This window comes from Pseudonaja textilis, chromosome 6 (assembly GCF_049901715.1).
Source record: "Pseudonaja textilis isolate UNSWEBS1 chromosome 6, rPseTex1.2, whole genome shotgun sequence".
NCBI lineage: Eukaryota > Metazoa > Chordata > Lepidosauria > Squamata > Elapidae > Pseudonaja > Pseudonaja textilis.
The window spans coordinates 24,023,127-24,050,417 of record NC_141995.1 but is presented as its reverse complement, the minus strand read 5'-3'; the positions used below and the strand labels follow the sequence as shown (position 1 = coordinate 24,050,417).

The following is a 27,291-nucleotide window of genomic DNA, read 5'->3' as shown; positions in this document are numbered from 1 at the left end:
ACTCGCTCTCCTTCCAGCAGTGGAGGTGGAGAGTCCCAAAGCCAGCCAGCCAGCCAGCCAGCCAGACGGGAGAATTTTACAAAGTCTTTTTTGGAGGAAACGCCGCCAGAAGCCACTTCCTGCCAACTTGCGCGCCTCGAGCCCCGAACTTTCCCCGCGCCGCCTCGGACCCCGCGCGGCAGGAGCGCTTCTCTTTCGGGGGTGCGCACCAAACGGTGGGTGTATTGGGAGGAGAGCGGCCGTCCCTTGGAGACCAGGGTTCGGCGCTTTAGGGTTTTTTTTGCCAGTCCGGGAGAGGCGCGAGGTGGGAAGGCGGAGGAGAAGCTGCCGTCTCCGTCCGCCGCCCCCCCCCCGTCTCCCCCCCCCCATTATTATAATTTTGTGAAAGATAGGGAAGCAAACAAGCTCTTCTGGCAGCGGCTTAGCCGAAGCCTCCGAATTGAAATCTTCTTGCTTGGAGTCGGTTTAGCTGCAAAAGAGGCAGGCGGCTCTTACGCCCACCTCAAACCGGCCTCAAGTCTTGGTTTTGTCTGCAATTAGGAGAATAGGCATTTCTGATTTCTGGCCAGATTCGACCTTCGAGAAGAGCTTGTAGGCTTGAATTGTGTTAAGGAGCCGAGAGGGGCTGGTATGGAGCGGTGGTGGCGGGGAGCAGAACAACCGGAGAAAGGCTATCTTATCCCCCCGCCCGCCCGCTCTCCTGCCGCTGCCTTTGAACCGCTTCTCCCTCCTCCCCGACACCTTAAATTGGCCACCTGCGAGGATGCAGGCATGTCGGACGGTCCTTCCCTTGGATCCCACCGACTTATTACCACTGAGATCCAACGTCCCCCAAGGACAATGTAATGTTGAACTGAATGAGCCGTCCCCCAACTTGGAGCCCTTCAGGAGTATTGTACTACAGATCCCATCTCTGTCAGCCAGCAGAATGGGAGTTGCAGTACAATGCATCCGGAAACCGACAAGGGTGGGACACGCAGTTAACTTTTTGCCTTGAAGTATTGAAGTTCTCGAGCAAAACAATCTCGGTTCCCTTCGAATTGGAAGGCTCTTTCTTTTACTCGTGAGTTAAATGGGCGGGAGGGCGAGGGGGTGGTGGTGTTTTTCTGCGAAATGATCCATAGTTTCTTAAAAGTAAAAAAAAAAGTGATTCTAATGCCTTCTCTTTTCTCTTAGGCATTTGTCTCTAAGTTGGAATAGGACAAAAATTATGTGATCTGTAAATGTCTTTGAGTTCAATGAATTTCTGTATAATAATGTGTTTTAAAATATTTACTTAGAAAAAACTTTATGTCAAAATATGGTTGCATTCTGGAGTTTATAGAAAGTTAAAAATAAATAAATATATTGCTTAGTCAAATAAAAAAAACCCATGTGCCTGAATTTACATCAATCCTTATTCTAGTTCTAAATAATAAATCTATTTAATTTGAATGCAACTCCAAAAATCACATACAAATTTAGCTAACATCCAGAAATGCATAAACTAGCAACTAGACAGTAATAATAACAACTACATTACAGTTTGAATAGCTTTAAGTATAAATGAAATCCATTTGAATTTTGTTTTTGCTCTAGTTCTGTTCCATACTTTTTGAAGTATGGCCATCAACACGCTACTAAAAGGGTAGCTATGAGTATTTACCGCTGTCAAAGTTGCACATCTTTCATTTAGCAGTAAATATCACATCATTCAATTTTCAACCATTGTCATTATTAGTTTTGCTAAAATACTTCATTGGATTAAATTAATGAAAGACTAAAAATAAGATCAATTTACTTTTCAGTGTATACCTTACATGGTACAACTAACATTCAGAAATTAAGTTCCAAGTAGGCACATATAGCTGTATTGTGTTCTGTGGCAAGATAGTCACGTCTGAAAGTTCATTTATTTCAGTGGGATTCAAGTCAACTAATCTTTATTGGATTTAATTTAATATCTTTAAGATAGTAATTTTAGTTTTCTTAAAGGCAAGATAATTCAGCCAAATTGAAATATGGCCAATGTGTTGATTAAGAAGTAAGTTCAAATTGTCAGCCATGGAAGCTTAGTCACTGTCAGCCCACCTGCCTCAATGGGTGGTTGTGTGTACAATTGGAGTATAAAATGAACTGTAAATAACTGATGCTTCTGAGAAAATATGGGGTATAAGTCTATGAAATAATAACTTAGGGTTATTAGATCATTGTTGCACGGATATAGCTAATTATTAGATGGTAGCAAAGGTACATAGAACCCCTTTCCTGCTGGCATAGGCATAAAGGAACTAAGGATGAAATGTGTCAACACAAATACTATGATTTATGTATTATATCAGATGCTGTGTCACAAGTATATAATTGCATGGTGTCAATATTGTAAATGTTGCTCCCTAAGAGTCCTTATGGTGTTTGCATCTGTTTAAGATGGCAGGCATAAACATTGCCTTAGAAACAAATGCCACAATGTATACCTTCTGAGTATTCATAAATGGGATTGTATTATAATTACTTAAGTAAACCAAAGCTGGAGTTTACCGAATGCTAATTAGTTTTCTTTAGTAGTACTGCAGGAGTATAGAATTTAAATAGAATTTCAGAAATAACATACTGTTTTGGGATTATGGAACTTGTAGTCCAGCACCCTGTTGAAGAAAGTTTTGTCTTAAGATATGCATATATTTCAAATACAGTTCTTAGAAAGTTCAACTAAATAGACACCCACTACTTAAAGAGCTCGAATACGTAAAAAACAGTACTTCCTATATGAGCCCATAACTGTGGATACCAAGACTATGATGGATCAGGCAAGTAGGAGGAATAATTGGATGATATTAGGGAAGACATAGTTTGTTAGGAAGAGGGAAATGGTGAAGGGAAGGCAGTTGATCATATTAATTTTTTTCTGTTGTATGCGAATGTCAGGAAACAGAAATAATATTCCACTCTTGATTCTTTAAATACGAACAATTGGCACTGAAGATAAATTGTAAAGCTAATAATATACTAAAATGATCCATTCAAACATAAAACATAGAGTCACATGAAAGTTATTTCATGTATTGCATCACCTTTCTACAGAACTTATATCACTGTAGTAAGGCATTTTTCTGAAGTAAGGCAAAATTTCTGTTGCTAAACAAAAAAATTGTTAAATGAATTTTGGCGCATTTTATGACCATTCTTATTTATTTACTTGTTTGTTTGTTTATTTATTTATTTGATTTGTCAATCGCTTACAAGATAATAGGTATAAGTATAAACATAGTTATGAATACATGAAATGGATACATATAAGAAAAATAAAAAGAAACAATAGGACAGGGACAGTAGGCATGTTGGTGCACTTATTCACGCCCCCTACAGACCTCTTAGGAAAGGGGTGAGGTTGTTGCCACAGTAGTTATGTAAATCACTGCAGTTATAAGTTAGTAACTCAGTTGTTAAGTGAATCTGGCTTCTCCATTGACGCTGAGTCACATGACCCCAGGACACTGCAACCATCATAAATATGAGTCAGTTGCCAAGCATCCAAATTTTGATCATGTGCCCATGGGGATGCTGCAACGGTCCTACATGTGAAAAATGGTATTAAGTCAGTGCTATTGTAACTTTGAATGATCACTAAATGAACTGTTGTAAGTTGAGGACTACCTGTAATTCAGGTTCTTGAAGAAAGCTTAAACTTGCAATAAAGCTATATATTCATATAAACTGCCTGGATTCTTGATTTCCCATGTTTGACATTTTGTTTTCTGATTATCTATTTTAAAAGTAAAAACACTTCTCTTTTTGTTTAATTAAATAGAAGCTTTTATTACAATGCTAATACTACAACATAAATATTATTTTTCTTTGTAGGCTTTAAAGTAAAACATATTTTGTTGACTTTGAATATTTAAAAATGAAAACATTTCATTTTTGGATAACCTTGGCACTTTTTGTAACTGGATCTGTCATCAGTGAAGGTTCAGAAAGAGACTTTTCCAGCCTGAATAACTCTGGAACCTCTGCCAAAGAAATGGAAGATATATTAATTACTCCTGCCAGTCAGCCCAACAATAACAGAAGTGATTGTCGAAAGGGTCCCAGAATGAGTAATACTTTTAAACATATCACTACAGTAATTTCTTGCGCAATATTCATCATTGGGCTTGTTGGGAATGCAACTCTTCTGCGGATAATTTACCAGAACAAATGTATGAGGAATGGACCCAATGCACTGATAGCCAGCCTGGCCTTGGGAGATCTCATCTACATCATCATAGATATTCCTATCCACATATATAAGGTAATATGCCATAATGCTTATGCTTTGTATAATTTTTATAGCGGAATAATGTGGTACAATAATTTTGCATACATAAATCATCATTGTTCTTTCGGCCATTGGAAAACTACATGTAAACAAACTTTTTATACGAGACAGACCTTTAAACACTTATCAAATGAACAAGTGAACTGAAAATTTATTGTGGTTGGGGTGGAAATGAAAAGTCTTATGTGGCCTTTGTGATAACCTTTTTTCTACATGTTAACTGATGCCCAGTGTACAAATTACTTAAATGTGGGAGAATGTAGGCATATGGTTAGTATTTAGTCTGTGCCAAATAAAGTACTTGCATTTCACTAGAAACATAATAGTGTTTTAAGTGATTTATTATTTTATTATTATTAGCTAAGAAAGTACTTGTAACAGGTCTTTTTTAGAATAAAACTTTCTATGGTAAGAAATGTATGCAAATCATTTCTTAACTACAAAACAAACAATGCAGTACATTATTGTTGTGCACAGAATGAAATAGCTTGGAAAAGACAAGCAGATGGTGAGGGATCAGTTCTGTATTTGACTAATGTTATTGATGTCTTGGGTACATTTCAGCCTAATTAGTATAGTTATTTAGTTATTCTGTTTCTGTATCGCTAATCAATTTCATAAGATGGTGTTAAATGTCATTGATTTTTTGTTATTGTGTTATACAGAGCTTATAATTTTATCTATCATGCTATTTAAAACAAAACAATTCTGAATGTTCATGGGATATAGATTATCACTATGGATGATAGTCAGATGATTCACTTCCATAAACCAGAATTTAATATAGCGAGGGAGCATCTTTACAATTATGCAATCCAATTAGTGGTTTGGATTTTTAAAAAGTTTTTCACCTTTATTTTCCCACAAATATCCCATATTTTTTCTTCTGACACATAGACCTTTAGCTTTCTGTTCTTTATTTCTCTAGGCCATAAGAGACAGCTGTAGTTGCTTTCTTTCTTTCTTTCTTTCTTTCTTTCTTTCTTTCTTTCTTTCTTTCTTTCTTTCTTTCTTTCTTTCTTTCTTCTCTTTCTCTTCTCTTCCTTCCTTCCTTCCTTCCTTCCTTCCTCCCCTCCTCCTCCCTCCCTCCCTCCCTTCCTTCCTTCCTTTCCATGCAATTGAAGAGTTGAGTGGACAGTAAAGCATAGTTGCAACTGGTATGATGGCTTCTTGGTCTTTGGGGCTTCGAAAAACAAGAAAGGAAAAACACTGCATATGTGTAGCACTTTCTAAGGGCGTTCTACAGTATAAGGAATCTTCAAAGTCGCAGAACCTTAAACTAAGATCTATTTCTCAACAATAATAGTTGAGTTTTAGCTTTGGACTTATTGCCATTTAGAGTCATAATGTATCCCTGTCTAAATGCTTAGTGACATCTAATATGAAACTATTTGGGTAGGACAATTATTTGGAACTTTGGATTTTTTTAAGGATTTATATTTAGTTTGTTATTTAATGAACTAAGGGTTCATAATTTCTTTATGATTTCTTTCTTTTGTTTGTATCTTTAAAGTTTTATAATGAAATAAAAACTTTGAATATATTTATGACTGTAGAAATATACTCAGTAGAGGAATCTACTATAGGATAATTAAATGTTGCTATTTAGAAAGCAGACATGTTTAAAACCACACATCAGATCTGTAGTTGGAAACAATATCACAGGACAGGGGAATACAAGAGAGAAATACTTTTTCCTGTGGAAAAATAGCATATACTAGTAAACTTCCTAAAATAGGAAATTTAGCCTCTGACCAAATTTTAGAGATGAGATCAATATTGAAGAACATTTTTATTTATATAATTCTAAATTGAATCAGAATCACTTGGAGAGGCAAAGGATTCAACTTTTTTATTATGGACTTTGTCAAATCAACAGTTCTCGCAAATGATTTTTAATAAATAAGAGATATAATAACACAATCATTGGCTTAATGTGGAATGTAGCATGTTTGCATGTTATAAAAAGTTTGTTACTATAGAAGTATCTTTAATACTTATGTGATACAGTATAATTCATGAGATTTTTAACATTGATTTTGTTAAAACACAGATCAACTATGCAAAAACTGTACTGTATGAAAATTGATACATTACTTACTCTGTATAGTAAAATACTAAACTTTACTATTCAAAATCTTCCAAATAGATTTCTTATTTTAAACACACTGTAAATAGTGTGTTCTAATTTTCATACAGTACAAAGTTTTGTAATGTTCATTTACTCTTCTTTTTGAGCAATGGATATCTAATCAATAAACAATTATAACCATATTCAATTTCTAATATTCATTTCATGGCATTTTTTCATTTGCATGGCCAATTAAACTGTTAACTATTTTAGGTATGATGAGTCTATTTTGTGTAAAGAACATGGTAATCTTTGTTTCAAAGTAACACTTCCACCTTATCAGAACTGCCATGTTGTAGTTCTGTTTTATGATGTGTTCATGTTCATGTCCAAGTCTGAAATTAGCTGAAAATGACTTGAAGTGCTGGGAAGAATTTAAGTCATTTTTTATTACTAGACAAAATGGTAAACTTGATCTCAGTTTTTCCATTTCTTCCTGCCATTTCTTGGTCCTTACACATTAGGAATTTTGTGATTATTACCCCAGTTCTTTCAAAACTCAAGACTGGCTTCTGGTTTTATGACCTTTCTATAGTTTCATTTGTTCACACGAGGCTTTGGTTGTAATGTAGATTGTTTTCTTTATAGAACATGGTCCCCTCTGTGTTTTCCCCAGTATGGAAAGGAGAAAATGTTTAACTGCAGTCCGCCGATGCACATTTTTTGGCTTACAGGCTTTAGCCTTTATGGATGTTGAAAAAATAGTCTAAAATATCATTGTGGCAGAAAGATGAGATATTTTGAAAATGGGTCATTCTGAGAAAAGGGAAAGGCTATTGCTCCTCAGTTCTATAAGAGAAAAGGTCTCCTAAATCTTCACTGAACTGCTGAAGGTTTAATTAGTTTCCAATTAGCATTAAAAAGGCTGAACTAAAGTATTATTTGGATAATATGTATTCTATTGCATCTCTCTTTTAATTTCTATTGTTTGAGAGTAGCTCTTTTCTTTCGTTTTATTTGGTTGCAGAGATTTGTTTAGAGACAAAAAGTAAAACCTAATCTCTCTTGCCTTATCTTAATTTTTTGTTGCTTTACATAATGTTTCTCTGCCTGGTTCAGTTTATGTATTGCAACTAAGAAATCAGATATACTTTTTAAGATAGAACTGTGGATTAATTAATGCAATCTTCTTTTCATAAGCCAAGAATACTTCTTTAATATCCCTCAATCTGGCAATTGTTCCAGTAAATTCATAGACAATTTATCATATCCTACTTGCCCTTCAGACATTGAATCAGAGTTGCTTGTAACTGTCATCTGTCTGTTACCCAACCCAGGAACTGAGAACTAAACTATACAACTTTTGCTTGAAGGCCTACACATGATGTAACACATCATTCTGTTAATTTGTGATTATATCATTTATAGACTTTTTATTTGATCTTCGTTTAGTCTTTAAAATATGTATTGGTCTTGATTTTTTAATTCTGTTAATTTAAAATATTTTGACGGGGTTAATGTGAAGACTTTAGGCTGGTTTAGGCTGGTTCATAGGATCAATCTGCTACAGTTCAATGCAATGTGTGTAAGTAGAAGAATATTTGCATTCACTTAAATTAAAATTTTTCTATTGTTTTCTACCATGAAGTTTTTCTGAGGCTCACGTGCAAACAATGTTACTTTTAGAAAATTCATCCAAGTGAAATGTCTCAGCATTTGTGTCTTGTTTGATAGAATGAAAAAAAACCAAGGTTAGAGGGAGGGAGGGCTCAATAAGTTTTAGTTGTCTGGTCAGTTTTCCTGAATTCCAGAAGCAAACCCTTAAATTTTTTGAAAGTTTCTGTTTTCCATTTATAAATTTGGGGTCAAAATTGTACTATGCAAGACATTATTCAGAAAATATATTTTGAGAAACATAGTTTCAAAACTTTAATAAAAATACATAATATTTAATGTTATGTCTGTTAAGAAGATTGGATTGAACTTGTTAAATTTCATCAACAAAGTATTGTAAGAAGAAAAGAAAGAGAAGGATGTACTGTAAGTTGCTATTCTGTCCTGAAAGCTTGTTCAACAAAATCTTCCAGTTAATATATTATATACATGGAGTCACTGACATCAGCCCACTGAACAGAAAATTGGGACAACAAAGCAATATATATGTGAATTCAGGTATATTTGGGAAAGATATGTACTTGTTCTGGACTTTCCTTTCTTCACAGTTATTGATCTGACTGTTGCCACATTACTGGCCATTTAAAGTGGAAGACATGCTGAATGTATCATGTGTATCTGTGGAAGCAGCTGCCAGCAAGCCTCTAAAACTTCCTTATTGTCCCTCTGAAGAACTTGTAAATCCAACTCCTGTTGCAATAGTGCTTATCTAGTATCTGATTCTGCCACTTGGTCTGGGAAACCGAGACAAAGGCGGGGGGAGTGAGCAATTTTTAAAACAAAAATTAAACCACATTTCACCTGTTTTCCCAAGAATTTCTTGCGTTTAGGCTTTCCTGGGGTTTCTGATGTGCTTCACAATTTGCTATGGAGTCTTGCAACGGATGAAGATACTTCAGTAGAGTATTTGATTTACCACTTTTGTGCCAGAGTTAACATCACAGATTTCTCTGTATGGTACACCTCAATAACTAGAATGCTACTTTTTGATACAAATGTGGTAAATCAAGTTAGTAAATAGAATTTAGAATATAATTATTAGGAAATTGAAGAAAGTAAAAGTCTGGAAGAGTCATGTCAGAGAACCAGAAAGGCCTGGTTTCAATGAGTGCAATATATTGGCGGAAATGATAGAAGTCTACTTCTCTTGTCAGTTGGTTGGTCAAAATGCTCCTGATAAGCAATATAACACTTTTCCTTCCCAGGGGGAATTTTTAACACCCTGATTGGTATTTATACTGACATCATGATTTATGAAAGGGCTTAAGTGCCTTATCCAAGATCATGTGCTGAATATTTGGGGTGACACTTTTCAGCTGACCTGAGAGTTTTAGAAAGGAGTCAGGTCCTTCCTCCATCCCTCCCTCCCTCCCTCCTCCCTCCCTCCCTGCCTGCCTGCCCGCCTGCAGTCCACTACAATTTAAGTGTATTTTCTATTCAACATCACAAGCTATTTAAATTGGTAAATACAGAGGGAAGAGACTTCAGGGAAACAGAGCATGGGAGACTTATATGCTTCTCGGAATGAATGTATGAAACCTTGGAGTAGAGTTGATAGATAACCCTTTGAGCAGAATTGTCATCTAAACCTTGTCAGGATGTTTACTGGTAAATAATGCTACATTGCTTAAAATCCATTGTGTTTTTTTTTTACATTTCTAGAAAACATGTAAAAATATTTTATTCTGCCAATCATTCGACCCACACTACTCATAATAGTTACGTACAAAGAATACCGTATATAACTTAAACCTTCCTTGGTTCCATTGTGTGCTCATGTACATTTTAACTGTCTCTTTTTCTTTTTTCTGTCTATTAGATTCAGTTTCCGATGGCCTATGGGAGGACACCTTTTGAACAATTTCTTTGCCGTTTAGTTCCTTTTATTCAAAAGGGATCTGTGGGAGTCACTGTTCTTAATCTCTGTGCTCTAAGCGTAGACAGGTAAGAAATATTCCTGTCGCGACCACTCAACACAAGCATGCTCCGATGATGGCTCGATCCGGAAGGATGGCAATTCCCATTAACCAGCAAAGATCCTGAATAATAAACACGGAGGGTATATTGAGGGAGTCATTTTGTTATGGAAATGTTGATGTGAATGTAGCTAATGGTAGAGTAATTAAGCTACGGGAATTAACTATGATGAGCGTGATTGGGTAACAAGGAATAATAATAGATAATACTGAGTAATAAGGGGAAATTACTACAAATACAGGGGTCCGTTGAACTCAGTTTAGAGCTGACTTTATTTTTATTGCTTGACTGTTTTCTTGGTGTCCTTGCAGAAGAAGAAATTAAAAAGCTTTTTGTTTACCAAAACACTGAAAAGTTTTTGTTTTCCTTGATCCAAGCATTTGACCTAAAGAGCGGTTGAGAATTCTTTTCTGTGAACATTTTTCATATATGAAAAATTATCGAGAGACACCATAACTGAATGTTATAGGATGACCTGGAGTTTTAAAACTTTATTTAGAGAAATAGCTTCTTGCTTAATTTTCAAATTTAGACCCTCAACCTGTGTTGTATTTCACTATATTATTTTTCTCAGTATAACAATACTTCATTGAGTAATTGTAAGACCCCAAAATATTCTTTTAATAAAGTGAACCAAAGAACCATGAAATTTTCTGACACAATTTTGATCACATCATGTCTAGGGCAGCCCCCAAAGCCCCCAGGGTCCCAAGTAACTATTTTTGGAGAAAATTGAAGGTCCAACCTACTTTAAATGCTTTTCGCCTCTTTAAAAATTGATGATTTCTTCAACTGGCTCATTTTTCCCATGAATACCCTAGACTTTGTATATCTAAAGCAGCCATTTTGTTCATTAACACAATTCAAGAATGTCAGAGTCTACAGTTTTAGGTGTGTCCATGTCAGCGATATCATTGATATAATCAGTCAAATCCTTTATAGACAAAGGCCAAGGAAGTGAGAACTGTGGCCCTGGCCATACTTGTTCTTCCAGGGGTAGGGCTGAGAAAGATTATCTATAACTGGAATGTCTGTCTTTGAATGGTATGCATATTTGGAAAGGATTTTGGGGTGATAAATGATGATCAGAAACTACTTTAGGAGTGTATTATGTGAGGGTAATCCACAGTTAGATTCACAGTGTAACGGTGGTGGAAATGTAAATAATTCAAGTATGAACCAAGGGTCTCAGAACCAAAAATTGGGCCCAAGGTACCTATTACTATTTGGAACTACCTTGGCTTTCTTTTGCAACAGTCATTCTACTTCCATTTTTAAGTCTTTCTATTTTGTGTTATTTTTCCCATTCTTTAGATATTGGATACTCTATCCAGGTATCGTAGTATCCAATATCTAAACTTTTTTGTCTTTCTTATTAACTTATCAAGGTGTTTATTATGATTGGTCTTTTTTTGCCACAGATATTTTATCTCTATTTTCAGGTCTTTGTATTTTGTTATTTTCTCCAGTTGTTTTCTTTCTATTCTCCTGTCTCCAGGTTTTTATTATTATATATACCTTACAATGTAAAATCACAGCTGCTATTTCTTAACTGGTGTTGGCCTTTGTATGCATCAAGTTCTTTACAGGAATCTAGGCTATCATACTGTATCAACATAGTATATACGTGGATTCAATCAGTGTGGCTTTTACAATTTACAGATGGAAATTTTGTCAGTGCACATATTTTCTAATTGCTGTCCATGGTTTTATGGTATGGCACCCAGTGTACTGATAGCAGGGTTTATGTCAACTTTAATTTTCAAATCTGATACTTCTCAAATTCTTTGTCCTCTTTTCTACTCTCCTCTTAAGTATTGCCACATCAATTATTTAGATTTTCTACTTTTCAACCACAGTAAATCTGGTCTGCTGTGAACCAAGATTTTATCACTTTGTATTCAGATATCCCACAATATTTTATCCTGCTCGTTCTTCACTACTTTTTCAACTATGTGTTTTCACCAATTTTTCATTAAACTGGCACATATTTGAATAATCTTAAAATTGTCTGTTGTATTATACCTGTCTCAAAAATTCTAACTTTTATAAAGAGCTGAAGCTGACAATGTAAATTTCTCTGTTTATTTTAGGTATCGAGCAGTTGCTTCCTGGAGTCGTGTTCAGGGAATTGGTGTCCCCTTGATTACTGCCATTGAAATTTTTTGTATTTGGGTTCTTTCCTTCGTCCTGGCTATTCCAGAAGCAATGGGTCACACCACTATTGATCATCCTTATGATGAAGATCAGTACAAAGTCTGTTTGCTAGTAGCAAACAGCAGCTTCTTGAAAGTATGTTATTATATCAGCTATGCAAAACAATTTTGTTGTGATGATTGTTTGTCTTTTAATCAGTAACAATGGGACAATTTGGAGAATTAGGATTAAGATAAGAGTGGATAAACAAATTTACCAAAGGCTATTAGTTTTGAAAGTTCAGTGTTACCTATGGGTTGGTAGATGGCATGCCACAAATATCAGTTTCAGATGGATATGAGTGCATCAGTGCTAACTACTGACAACTGTGTGGAGTCGTCCCTGCAGCTTGTGGGGTAAGATTTTGAGAAGCCATGCCTTGTTTCTATAACTGAGAGTGAGTGACTGGCCCAAACTTACGCAGATGGCTATGCCTCCAAATACTACTTGCAAAAGAACAACCATATAAGAAAGTCTTGTGCTTGTGAATGTTTTGAAGACATTTGGTTGATCATTATGGACAACACCTTAAATAGGACTGCAAAAATCTGGGAACTACATGTAGGAGTTCAATTTCAGCTTTGTTTCACTCATTTCAACTTGCCCTTTCTAAAGTAGATTCTAATTAGAACACTGGCTTTTCCCCATTTACACATAACTGTAGAAGAATATGGTCTCGTTGTTGTTTTCAACAACATCTTGTCTTAGCCCATGACCCAGAATGCCTTCATCTTTTCTCAGCCCATGACCCAGAAAAGCTTAAATCATTCATAGCTGTACCAGCATTAAAGTTTTTCTCCTGGAACTGACAACATCCAAGAGCAATTACAGATTAGCTAAGTGTATATAAACGTGTGGGATCCTTGTAGTGTTTATAGGCTATATCAGGCTGATTTGGACTCATAGTCTCCATACATTGATTCCTGGTTTGCCATAATTTCACTGCTGACTCTGTCAAGAGTTAGATATTAAGGTCCAGTAATCTATTAGGATTATGTAATAAGTGTAGATTCCTGAGTTTGCAGCTTTGATTTGGTCTTTAACTTTTGGGCCCTATATTTCTTGTATCACAGGACTAGAACTGGTATTCTGAAACAGTGGGATGAAATTGCCAAGCAGGCTGAAATAGCAGAACACTAAAATGGTGGAGCTACCTCTACCCCCACCCCCACCTCTTTGCCTTCTAAAAATAATGCGTAGGAGTTTTAAATATTAAATATTTATTTGTTGTCTATATATTGAAAAAATGCAGTTGGTGACTCATCTACCTCCATAATATTATCTGCCTGCCTCTATCTATCTATCTATCTATCTATCTATCTATCTATCTATCTATCTATCTATCTATCTATCTATCTATCTATCTATCTATCTATCTATCTATCTATCTATCCATCTATCCATCCATCCATCCATCCATCCAACTATCCACCCAACTATCTTGCTTAGATTATGATAGAATGAACTATAGGAGAAAAAAATAGGAAGAAGCATACAGGAAACAGGTACAATTCTACAGTTGGACATATTACAGTATCATGATTGTTTGCAATTTTTTTTCTGCAACTTGGGATGTGTTAATGACAGAGGGTAGTAAAATTGGAAGGCTCAAACATTCTCTTTGCTGGTCACATGTTATACAGGTAGTCCTCAAATTATGATCACAGGTGAATGCAAAATTTGTTAAATGACTTTTACCCTATTTTATGATCTTTTTAAACCACAGTTGTTAAGCGAATCATGCAGTCTTGAAGTGAATCTGGCTTTTCCATTGACTTTGCTTGTCAGAGGCTGATTGGGAAGGTTACAAATAGTAATCACATGACTCCTGGACAGTGCAACTATCATAAATAATGCCAGTTGATAAGCAACTAAATTTTGATCACATGACCATGGAGATGCTACAATGCTCATAAGTGTGAAAAATAGTGGTAAGTTGCTTTTTTCAGTGCTGTTGTAACAGTCACTTATGAATGGTTGTAAGTCAAGGACTACCTGTTGGACAGCATCTGACAAGGACAATAACCTTCAAGTTTTCTGCCAACTTAAGGACAGCCATTAGCAAGAGTGATAGTACTTAGACTTATGTACTGCTTTATGGTGCTTTACAGCCCTCTAAAGCAGTTTACAAAGTCAGCATATTGCCCCCAACAATTTTGGTCCTCATTTTGCCCACCTTGGAAGGATGGAAGGCTGAGTCAACCTTGAGCCTGGTAGGATTCGATCTGCCAAATTGCAGTAGGAGTAGCTTGCAGTACTGCACGACCGGGGCTCCTTAACTCAACAAAGAACAAAGTTTTCATCTCTTCTGTTTTCAAGCTACATATCAGTAACTGCTTATGAAAACATACATGTTGCTTTGATAGATACTTTTTCTATTTTCCCCATCAATCTCTGGTAGCTTATATAAAAGAATACCAAGTTTTAGTGGGAGCTTTAGTTTTCTGACTACCCTTATCCCAAGACCATAAGGGCTAGAAATAGTTAAATAGTTTCTTCCTCTGGCATTCTTCTTACAGCTGTTGGAAGTTTAACAAAACAAAGCATTACAGAAAAGATAACTATGACTGCTTATGATATGTTAAATTTTTCTCATTTTGCCCCAGGAAAAATAGCTAGTTCTCTTACCTTTCCAAACATATTCAAAGCTGCATTAAGAGGTGCCCTAGATTCCAAGGCAAGGAATTACTGTTTCTTGTGTATTTGGAGATAACTAAATACACACACAAAGATGTGTCTAAACAAAACAAAAGAAATGCTGAACCAAGTCAAAGAGGTTTTTAATACATGAATTAAGGCTAAAATGATGATTCCCAACTTAAATTTGATTTATTTTATAGCAAATCTTTGAATAAATTGTGCAGGTTAATATAAATAATACTTCACAGTTTTTTTTTTTGTTTACTTCCTTTGTGTTTTCTTTAATAAAAACACTTCATTATTTTTAAGTCCATCTTTCCAATGTTTGTCCTAGAATTTAAATCCCAAAAGGCCAAGTGCCTTAGGGAACATGGGAAAAGGCCCACTTCCTGGAGAAAACTAGTTCCATGTGGACTTATAGACTGTAGACAAAAGGATGACTGTGCCACTTATATCGAAGTACAACACTGGTTAGTTGCAAAATCTGTGTAAGCTTTAACAGTTGTAATTCATCATTTGAAGAAATCTTAGTTTAGTTCTTAACTTCAAAATATCACATATTAAATTCTAAATAAGGTGTATTTTTCATATTTTTAGCATTCGTTTTTCTCTAGTATAGTGACTTAATATTGGTGGAAGGGAGTTTAATCCAAACAAGATGTGACTTTTTTTGGGGAAAACTAATTATATATCCTTTTGTTTGTAAACATCTTCAGATTTTTGATCTTGGGAGTCTTCAGATTGATTCCTTTAATTATCTAAAAGCCTTATTCTCCTGGAATTTATATTAGAAAGAGCACCATAAATTTAGGAATGGAAAGGACAAGAGAGATCCATTTGGCTTAGTAAGGCACCTTCATCTAAAAGTTGAAAAGGATCCATCACTGTAGCTATTGTAAAACTTGCTTATTTTTTGTGTAAGTGCTTTGCAGGGCTGTAGTCAGCTGATGGTTGTGTTCTTTTAAGGTAAGGGCCAGAATAGTATTAACTTTGTATGTAAAAGTAATTCAAATAACAGTTGACAGGCATGGAAACAATTGTGCTGTTTGTCTGCAGAAAAAGACCCAGTAGTCATTTCTACCATTAACACTGGGCACTGGCTGTATATGTTAATCTGGAGATCAAATTAACAACCTGGCAGGTACAGGGCGAGAGAACTCCAATTAAATGAATGAGTGATGATTCAGTCTAATACAGTTTTGGATTGTGTATCTTGCCATTTCCAGTTATGAAGGCATATTAAATGTACAAGAGTATCCAAAATTCCAGAACACGCATTAATTTCTTGCTGAAATTATGCTTTATTGTTCATAAAGGCATATTATCTACATATGTACTGGGTGCAGGGCAGAGGTGGTATTCAGCAGGTTCTGACCAGTTCTGGAAAACCAGTAGTGGAAATTTTGAGTTGTTCAGAGAACCGGCAAATGCCACTTCTGACTGGAGATTTTACAGTATCCTTCTCCTACCATGTCCACCAAGCCACACCCACAGAACCGGTAGTGAAAAATTTCGAATCCCACCACTGGTGCAGGGCTCACCTTGAAGGAAGTTCCTTGAAGGAACTTCAAGAGCAGCCCTTTCTGCTAGAGTTACATTAGTGCAACTCACATACAGATGATATCAATTTGTGGAATCTATATCAGAGAGCCTTGCACATTTATGCTAAATTTTTCTACTTTTAATATGAAGCGTGTCTTTTAAAAATTGCCTTTAGTTCTATCATTGCTACATTTAACTAACTAAAACTGTCTCCCAGACATTCTTAATAGCATCACTTGTGAGAAAGGCTATGTTGATTGGGAACTTTATAAACTGTAGTCTTAATATATCTAGCAAGATCTGGCAAGAAAGCGGGGAGGGAAATCCTATTTTTGTGTGCTGACTTCACATGTAAACAATGCCTGTAAAAGTAAAACAATATTTATTAAGATTATATTCGTTCAGTGAAGGTTTAATCTAATCCCAAAGCTAGCTTTTCTGGTTTAGTTATGCATAAACAAAATAGCAGATTTCTGACTACAAAGAGCCCAAGATAATCCTTAGCTATTTGCATGATAATATTCTCATATGAAAACAAGTAAAATAGCATCAGAATAAACAACTAAATGGAAAGGAGATGAGGACAAAACATCCCCTATATACCAATCAATTTCATAACAAACAATTGGGAATAGGAGCTGCTCCACTTGACGTATAAGTTATGTTTTTTTGTATGTGTGCCTGCTACCCATATATAGAAATGAACAGAAAATGCATATAGACAAGACTGATATTCACTCAGACCACTGATTCTTTCTCCTAACATACCATGCAAAGGGTTACATTCCACGTGGGGGGAGGGGTTAAAACAACTAGAGAATCAGAGTTACTGGAAAAAGCAGGCTGTACTCCACATTTTCCAGACTAAAGACATGTTAAGTGGCCTCTTTTTGCTGGACACATAAGCAAGACAGTTAATCTTTCTACTGATAGCAGGGCCCACTTATACATAGAAGACATTCTTAACCTGGACCTTTTGGAATCAAAACCATTCTTAAAAGCCTTAAAAGGTAACAGACCAGGCTTTCTGTTAGACATGCAATTCACATGACTCCTGGTGCACTTTGTTTTTAATACACAGATAGGAAGTATTTAATCACTGGGATTTTAAAAGTCAGTTTTGATATTACAAGTGATATCTACCAATAAGCACAACACACACAAAAGATCAGAATCCAAGTATTCTTATTCCCTGTAAGAGAATTCTCTTTAATTTTTTTTTTGCTTCCTACCTTCTTCCTCTTGCAAGAAACTTAATAGGCTGATTAAACACCTTCCTTATTCATCTCCTGCCAATTCAGTCTGGTACATACTCGGTCTTTATTTCTTCTTTTGATTATATGAGAAGATACTTATGGTGAGAAATGGGTATGTTGAGGAATTTGTATTGCATCCAATCATCTGCTCTGCTGTGTAGAAACTCCTGAGTGTTTTAATTCAACAACATCTGGAGATTCCCTGGGCTAAGGAAAAGCGCGGGTCATAGTTGTTTGCTTATAAATCCAAATTATCTAATATAATTTATACATGACAAATAATGAGTATATGTTATGTCCAGATAGGCAAAATTCAAAGAGAATTAAACTAGACCTCTGACTCCCTGGAGTTCAAGAGGGAGGGAGAGGAAGACTGAGGCAGGCCTGCAAGACCTGCATTCAGCATTCTTCCTGCGGAGTTAGTTTTGTCAGACTCTATTCATTAACTGGGAGAAACATGGTTAACAAAGTCAGCAAGTGAGTAAGCATGGCAACAGACCAACCAATGGGAACTGAATTGAGGGCTGGAAGGAGTCTGGGTTGGCTTAGCTTCACGCTCTCAATTCTGAAAGTAAAACTAATTTGCTTGCTTGCTGAAAACTGATATCTGCTCTGAGTTGCTGCTGCTTGTGTTTTTGCTTATGTAATGTTGAAAGAATCTACAAATGGTATTGTAAACTTTATTCATGTTATGTTTATAAAGAAGTTAATGATCCTGCTGAATCAGTCATCTGTGTGTTTTCTGAATTTGAATTTCTGCTGCAAACTAACAAGTTTTCTGATGAAATTGTAGTTTTAGGCAATTAGCTCTTAGTCTTTAGTCTTACCATCTTTAAGAATAATTGTGGTTAAAAATACTTGAGAAAAGGAAATTTTAGTGGACTTGTTATTGAGCAATATGAAATAACATATGAAATAACACTAATATTAGTGCTGTATGTTTCTAGAATTTACTCATGAAATAGAAAAGTTATCTAAGTTAACATTGCTTAAAATTACTTATTAAAGCCTTAACAGCCATTAATCATTTGATTTTAATGTAGGTATAGAATTTTTATTCTGGCTGAACTTTCTTTAGTTAATGGTTTAATTATTACATTTGTATTCCACATTTTTTCCTCTGGGAGTTGAAGGTGTCAGATCTGAAGAATTTCCACTTACTTTATTTTCACAAAAACCATGTAGCTGAGCTGACAAAAAGTGACTTAATGGGACCTAAATTTAGAACTCTTTGGTTGAAATCTAACACTAGTGTAATCACTAGATTACACTGGATCTTTCATGCAAATCAAATATGTTACTGAATCTTTCATGAAAATCAGTATGTTATTGGAAAGCAGAGACTAAAATGTAATTGGACTAAAATGTAAGCCAAAATTACGTATTCTGGTGATGCGGTGATCTGGTTGCCTATCTCAGTGTGTATGCATAGACTGTGTATGTGTGTGTTATGTCTGTGACGGGGACATTAAGGATTGTGCAATTATCAAAAAGGAATAGTGGGGTAAAGATTTGGTTACAGCCCTATATATAGATATTTTGGAGCAAATATTTTCTGAATATAGTGAGACTTAAAAGAAGATATTCTAATATTTCGACTATAAGATTCTATGGCAACGAAGAGTAATCTAGAAATAGCTTTGATGCATTCAATAGCTTCAATAACTTTAATTCTGAATAGATACTGTTTTGGGTTGGACTCTTTTTTATGCAAAAATATCATTAGCAATTCTTTTCTGAATATGTTCTGAAAATACGTGAGGGAGGTTTATTATGAACCAGTAAATAATGCAACTTAATTTCATTATTACTTCAAATAAATCACATTCTCATTATTCCATTTTGTTTATGACAAATATATTAGAAAAATTCAAATATGCAAAAATATATGTTTAGTTCATGTGTATTCTTCGTATAGACCAGGTGCTAAATGTTCAACAACTTTTGTGAGAGAATTCTGCTGATATGACTGGCCAAGGCCCATTTATTTAGGAACAGGAGATATACGATGTAGCATTTTAGCAAGCAGAATTAGACCTGATGGTTGTGAAATGGTCTTTTCAAATCAACGGCAAAGATAGAAATATTTTCCTAACAATTTCAATTGTCATAATTTTTGTAGTCGTATCTATGCCAATTACTCTTTTGTGTAGAATAGAGGTGGGAAATGATGCCTTTTATGACTTGTGGACTTCAAGTCCCAGAATTCTGCTAGCTCAGGAATTCTGCGAATTGAAGTCCACAAGTCATAAAGGGGCCGTCGTTCCTCACCTCTGGTGTAGAACAATTTCTCAGCTTGGCACTCTCCAAAAGTGAGAATCAGCTTCTAAAATTCTTCAAAAGGATAGCCATTGCTCTAAATCTTGAGCCTTGAATCCACAGTTTTGGAAGTTTCTAAATGTGAAAGCTGGTGAAAAATGTAGCCTGCATATTCTATGGAAATTACAGAATGCTACTGCAAGTTACTTAGCCACATACCTGTCACATTTGATGTCTTTGCAGTTTTACGTTACAATAAAAGACTGGTGGCTCTTTGGTTTCTATTTCTGCATGCCACTTGCTTGCACGGCATTCTTTTATACCCTGATGACCTGTGAAATGTTGAACAGGAGGAAGAGTAATTTGAGAATTGCTCTCAGTGAACATCTTAAACAGGTAAGGAGAAAATGTTTTTGACATGCATTTCCAGTCACTGTGATAAAAGCTTTATCCTGTAAACTTTTGATGTCAACAATATTCATTCTGAGAACAGAAAGGTGAGTTTTGACTTAGTGTAGTTGGGCAATCAGAACATTAGGAAAATTTAAAGTGCAATTGATTAATGAGGTAATCTATTATAGAGTTCAAATTACTTCCTCTATGGATTTTTTTTATTCACTAAGAACTTTCTTTGATCTAATACCTATTCCAAGTATTGGGTATCAGCTGCTATAATTGCCAACCATTTATTCATTCATTTATTCGATGACAATGGCCAAACGACTCTGGGCAATCTACAATACACCAAAACAATACAAAAATAGTATACCAAACAATAACAAAATAGGATGACTGAGAAAAATGAAAGGAAGAAGAGCAAAATGGTAAACCTGGCAAGCCCCCCCCCCAAAAAAAAACCCCATGCTGCCCACAATTGACATCCAACAAAGCAGGCGCCAAACACCGAAACAAATAAATAAATAGTCCAAGGCCTGAAAGAACAACCAGGTCTTTATAGCTTTTTAAAATGCCAATTGAATAGGAATCATCAGGGATCAAATTTCCTAATATTTTATTATCAAGAAATGTCATCTTTCTCTAAGATAATTCTTTATTTTGATTTTTCTCTTCATCGTTCAATCAATATAAAAGCACTGCATTTCTCAAGGGTTTCAATTTAATTTTAATTGTATTATTTAAACCAAATTCCTGAATATCAAAGTTGTTGAGAAAGATGAATTCTGTTTTAAGTGTTAGAGGATTACAGCACCACAAAGTTTGATAACTTACAACTTTTGGTATTGTATCTTGTCACATTTTTAAAGTTTGTTGAATAATACAACTTTTTAAAAGCATGTGGATATAATCTGATTACTAACTACTTTGATATTTCTTATGTTGAATTATGTTGATGTTGAATTATATTGAAACTGGTTGTTGTCTAATTTAAATACAACTTCTGCTGGGTTTAGGACAATTCAGTGCAGCCAACTCACCACGGCCAACTCGTTGCGGGACAAAGAAATGATGGAATAGAATAATTGAATAAAGGATGAAAAATGAGGAACAAAATGAAATCTGAATGATAACAATTAAAATATTTTAAAAATTATCTTTAATATTTAAATTGAATTGTTGAATTGTCCTGCAGTGAGTTGGCTGCAGCATTGTGACAAGTTGGCTGCACCAAGTTGTCCCATTCCAACCTCTGCTTGCCTTCATGATATTTGAACTATGAATACTTTCTCTGATATTTTTTAGTTGTAATTTTTTTGTTCCATAAGTGAATATATTTTGACAAGTTGTTAGAAATAGATGAACCTTTTCTTGACTATTGTTCATTTGAGCAATTTCCACATTTTTCTTCTTACTTGCTCCACATTTGCCTTGGCTTATGTTTGCGGATCATTGTCTTTTTTTTCCTCCATAGCGCCGAGAAGTTGCTAAAACAGTTTTCTGTTTAGTTGTGATTTTTGCTCTTTGCTGGTTTCCTCTGCATCTAAGTCAGCTACTGAAATCAATGAAGTATTACGAACATGACCCCAATAGATGTGAATTCCTCAGGTATTGTCTTAATGTGTGATATTAAATAATTTGATGAATGCAGCAACACAATAAGTGAATTAACATGACTACATAATATTTTATTCTATTCTATTTACTAATCAATTCTGTACTGTATATGATTATAAAAAGATGACCATTTAATTAACATAAAACAACCAATACTCCTTAGCAGTTAACAGCTGCTCCAAGATACTGCTGGTTGCCTTATTTAAGATTCCCCTCTCTCAAGGACCTGCGGAAAAACCACTGTTTTTATTGCTTTACTAAGCGCTAGGTGAAAGCTGTCATCACCTCTTCACCAAATAGCTCCTAAGTGAATGGTCTGCAACTAGAAAGGTCATATTCCAAGACCCCATTCCTAAAGGAATGATAATCTAAACTACTATTTAGCTAACACATATAGAATGAACAAAATCCACATGGAATAGATGGTCCCAAAGCAACAAAGAATTGAGCAAAAAAGAGCCTTATATATATGGACCAAAATTTTTAATTGAGCCCAAAATTTTACAGGCAACGAAAGCAGCAGAGGTGTAGTGTACTGAATCAGTTTCCATTGGACTGCAAGCAGCCATCTTTGCTCAATGCCAGCTATAAGTTTTGGACACTTGAGGGCATCCCATGTAAAGTTTAATAGTCAGCAAATGATAGGAATGTGACTCACTGTAGTCAGTACTTCTGTACCTGAAAGGTCACACATCCAACCTGGTCAAAGGCTCTTCTGGTCACACTGCAATCTAGTGATCGGATTTATCAGAACCATGAATCTAGGATAAACACAGGCTAGTTCACCATCTTTTTCAAGGAAAGTACAACTCAATTGGGAGCCACGGATATAATTACCTTTGTATATCAAGATTTCTTTCTTTTTTCTTTGCTTTTTTTTGCATCTTTAAGCAGCAAGAGTGGAGACTTTGATACTTAGCCCTAAGACTCAAAAATATCTTCAGAATTCTTTTCCTTATTGTTAAAAATAGGGTAGGATGGGATTTTTTATGGTTAATTTTTTAATCCACAATATACTGAACACTAACTGCATAACTTTAATAACTTTCAAATTCATTAATAATTAATATAAGATATAAACATGACTAGTCAGTCTTTCCTCTAGTTTATCTCCACCTTCTAAATAAGGGTGTTAAACTTCTTGGGATACTGCAGTTCCATTTGATTTTTAAGTAATGCACTGGGATCATTTTCTAAAAGGTGAGGAAGGCCAGGACAAAAATTAAACTTGAATTAAATATAAATATAATTAAACTATAATAATTTAATTATATGTTAATGCAATATATTTAATAACTTAACCCTTCTTCAAGCATTAAAATTCAGAAGCTATTTGGTGAAGAGCTAAAGAGTGGTGTTCCCAAGGATTTGGGCATCACAGGCAACCTAAGATGAAGGTTATATACCTTAGCTTTGTAATATTACATTACCTGTTTTTGAAGCAGGTGAAAAGACAGTTGCCTTCCAGCTATTCCAGTAATTAACCAGGCAATCTTACAATTAACCTCTATTGAGCCTACTCTCAAGTAATTAGAAAGAAGGATAGTAGTCTTTAGGTCTGTTTCTTCTTAATTATACAAAATACAGATAGTATTTACTTATGAGCAGGCACTTAGCAACAGTGAACAATGAATCAACCAACAGATATTTACAACCCAATTTTGATGTCCAAGTCTTCCCCTCATTATGTGATTGTATTTTGGTTGCTTGGCAGCTATCCTGCATTTACAGCTTTTTGCAGCATTCAGTGGTCACATGACTACAATTTATAATGTTTCTTTCCTTGTAAGTTGGCATTTACTTCTATTTTCTGGCAAAAAAATGTCCATTGTGGCTTTGCTTAACCATCACTGTGTTTGCTTAATGACTCTAGCATTTGCTTAGTGATGGCAACATTTACATAGCACCTGTAGTGTTCACCTAACAGCCACCGCAGAAAAGATCAAAAAATTGGGTGAAGTCACATAATAATAACCTGCTTAACAACCACCATGACTTTAGGTCATAATTCTGGGCTCAATTGTAACTCGAGGACTTCTTGTTATACCATCATTTTTCCTGTCAAACTCACATTATATTTTAAATGGTTCCAGAATTATACTTTTTATAACCCATTTTGTATTATGCTTCTGTTCATTTATAAATGTTTTGTTATTTAAATGATGTTTCATAGTCCTACTTTTTCTAATTCTCCTAAGCACCTGCAATTCTGTTAACTCATTTTTACCTGAGATGCTGGAGAGTTATGAAGGAAACCCAGCTGTGTTATCATAGTTTCACAAAATTATAATGGCTGAGGAATATTTGCCCACTATTGGAAGATTGTAACATTTTCTGTTTTTGATTCTAGCTTTTTGTTGACTATGAATTATGTCAGCCTTAACCTAGCAACCATCAATTCCTGCATAAATCCTATAGCACTCTATTTTGTGAGCAAGAAGTTCAAAAATTGTTTCCAGGTAAGAGCCAAAGAGATTAAATTAAACCTATCAAAAGTAATATTGAATAATAAAATGTGAAAGGTAAATATGAAAGAATACTATTTATCCTTTTCCAAGTTGATCCCATGTTTTGAAATATTAATATTTAAATTATACAACCCACTTTCTGCCTAAACAAACATTTGGGAACATTTGTCTGGATGTTTTACAGCAGTCTTTTCCAACTTAGTTTCCTTCAGTTGTGTTGAACTTTGAGAATTTCCAGGATTTTGTCATAGTGGCTGACAATTCTGGAACTTTTTCAAATACATTTGGAAAGCATTGAGGAGGGCTATAATTATGGTCTGATGTCATTAGATTATTTTGATAACCATTTAACACAGTTTAGTCACAAGCCCATCAATTTTCAGACATTAGATGAAGACTCATAATAAGATCTCTTTACAAAGAGATGAGGTGTCATTTTTTACTAGCAATATAGGTATTTCAATCATTACTAATGTTGATACAGCTATATACAAAACTTAAATAGGCTGATTCCTGATTCTTCAGTAATTATACATAATCCCAGAACTAAAAACTTTCTTCACATTATTCATATGGAAATGACATTTATCAGTGGAAGGTTTCCTGAAGGGGAAAGGGAAATCACTTCAGAGCTAGTCAGAAAGTGCCAAAATAATAGAAGCTCAAGAATTTTTATATGGTACTAAACTTCTTTCATAATTTAGTCCACTTCACTTCTTGCTTTTAAAAGAAGAGAGAATTAGCTGAAATACAAATCATATTTGTTTATAATAGCACCAGTTAAAAGAAGCTATATTTTTTATATCAATTTCAAATCCCTTTTCTACATTTCATACTTTTTCAGTCTAATTAAGCTGAAAGTATGGAATAGTTAAACAAAAGAAGAACATTTTTCTTATCAGTTCACATTTAATTACATATTAGTCACAGTTTAACAAGGAATTAAGTACATTTAAGAATAAATTTACCCTGTATTTTATTGTTACTACACATTCCATTTCTGAAGTATAATTTCACTCAGGCCTAATTCTGCTTTCTACAGTCTGGAGAATTCTGCTCTCCACTGAAAGTGACCCTAAAATAAACCAACAAACAAACCAGTAATGTTTGGATTTTTTTTCTCTTGCCAGTCATGCCTCTGCTGTATCTGTCATCGGACAGGAAATCAGATGTCCTCTGTCCCCATGAATGGGACCAGCATTCAGTGGAAAACTAACGAACTGAATAACCACAACACAGAACGGAGCATCCACAAAGACAGTTTAAATTGAGATTCAGCAAATATTGTGTTTCTGAATCTAAGGAAAAGACAACAGATATGATATCTACGATTGAATATACTTATTTATTTGGAAGCTCTGTGCTCTAGCAGATAATTCCAGAGATAAGCAGAAAGAACAGATGTGCATAAGTGAGTCCCTAAATGGATTCCAAATGGTTCTTTTTCTTATAAAGAAATTCACTTTTGGCAAAAACAAGAGGAATCAACCGGTACTCATCAAAGTATTCACAGATTCCAGCCAGAATATGTAGCTGTATGTTATGTTACATATTCTGTTATATAATTTTAATTTTATAATCTAAATGAATTTTCTTGAATGTCAAGAATTGTGAAAACATGGGACCTGTATCTAGTCTGTACTATCAACATTCTTTTGTCAGGAAATATTTTAGCTATATACTAGGTAGTCCTCAACTTACAACTATAATAGGGACTGGAAAATTTGTTAAGTGCTGCTTTCACAAAGGGAAGTATCACATGTCTACATCCAATTTTACCACCATTTTTACATAGTCAAGTGTAAAATAATTATCCATAGTTATCAAGCAAGATATCACCTGACTATGGCTTGAGACCTTCCTCCAGGCTTCTTTGCTGACTTTGTTAGAAACAAACTGCTGGGAAAGTTGCAAATGGTGATCGTGTGACTGCAGGATGTTGCAACCATCACAAATATGCAATGATTAGCAAGCTACTGGAAAATTATCTTTTGTGGGTTAGATTTTTCCAACCACTTGTTTGTGGGTACAGATATCATATCAGGACTTAGCATTTATGGCATAAACATGTCCACAAGGTAGAGCAGTGTATTAGCAGGCAAATTTTAAATAAACTATATAATCATGTGACTGTAATCACCATGTGACTATAATCATGTGACCGCAGAGATCTGACTGCAATCATAATTATGTGGCTGCAGAGATGTTGTGACGATTGTAAATGTGAGAAACAATCAAAAATTACTTTTTTCAGTACTGCTGCAACTTTGAACAGTTGTTAAATGAGTGGACATTAAGCAAGGACTACCTGTATTTCATGTTCAGAAGCATGTTCAGCCAAAAACATTTTTATAACTAATATATGTGTTAGATTAGATCTAAGCAGTATTTTATATGTTGTAATGTAACAAATGAGAAATAATTTGGAAATTTATTTTTTGTTGGGGGGGGGCGTTGGCCAACCACTGGTTTGTGGGTACAGATATATCAGGACTTAACATTTAGGACATGAACTTATGCCCCAAAAGGTAGAGCAGTGTATTAGCAGGCAAATTTTAAATAAACCATATGCAGACACAAAATGATATATGTTCTCTGTGAAAATATCTTTTTCAATAGCTATACATATTTGTCCGTAGCAAATGATTCCAATGTTGAAATGTCCTCACTTTTTTATTACGTTCAACTGGAATCTATCTTCTGACAAATTAAGACCATTATGCCATATCTATCACTCTATTTGTGATAGTTATTCAGATATTTGAAAAAATGCTTTTAAATTTCCCCTCAGATTTTTCAAGGTCAAACATATCCACATCTTCTCATTTCTTCTCAAAAGACTTATATTTCCTTGTTATCCTTCTATGCATCTTTTTCAGTTTCTCATAACCCCCC

The 27,291-nt window shown here is 34.9% G+C and overlaps 1 protein-coding gene across 2 annotated transcripts; it reads left to right on the top strand.

Annotated features, from left to right (window-relative positions):
- Positions 1–27,291, top strand: EDNRA (endothelin receptor type A). Of its 2 annotated transcripts, none has more exons than XM_026698125.2 (8): positions 1–215; positions 3,844–4,273; positions 9,865–9,989; positions 12,116–12,314; positions 20,159–20,311; positions 21,786–21,919; positions 24,279–24,387; positions 25,527–27,291. In XM_026698125.2, the coding sequence occupies exons 2-8, from the start codon at positions 3,887–3,889 to the stop codon at positions 25,665–25,667; spliced, it is 1,248 nt and encodes a 415-aa protein (XP_026553910.1). In that variant the 5' UTR covers positions 1–215; positions 3,844–3,886; the 3' UTR covers positions 25,668–27,291. The 2 variants fall into 2 exon arrangements, with proteins under 2 accessions (XP_026553910.1, XP_087792185.1); XM_087936059.1 differs by lacking the exon at positions 1–215 and adding an exon at positions 943–1,063.

What these genes read in the sequence shown, in the direction of transcription:
- EDNRA (XM_026698125.2), top strand. Translation starts at nt 3,887, where the DNA reads ATGAAAACATTTCATTTTTGGATAACCTTGGCACTTTTTGTAACTGGA. An exon ending in CAAACAGCAGCTTCTTGAAA is followed by an intron (nt 12,315 to 20,158) that starts GTATGTTATTAT and finishes ATGTCTTTGCAG; the next exon opens with TTTTACGTTACAATAAAAGA. An exon ending in TCAGTGAACATCTTAAACAG is followed by an intron (nt 20,312 to 21,785) that starts GTAAGGAGAAAA and finishes TTTCCTCCATAG; the next exon opens with CGCCGAGAAGTTGCTAAAAC.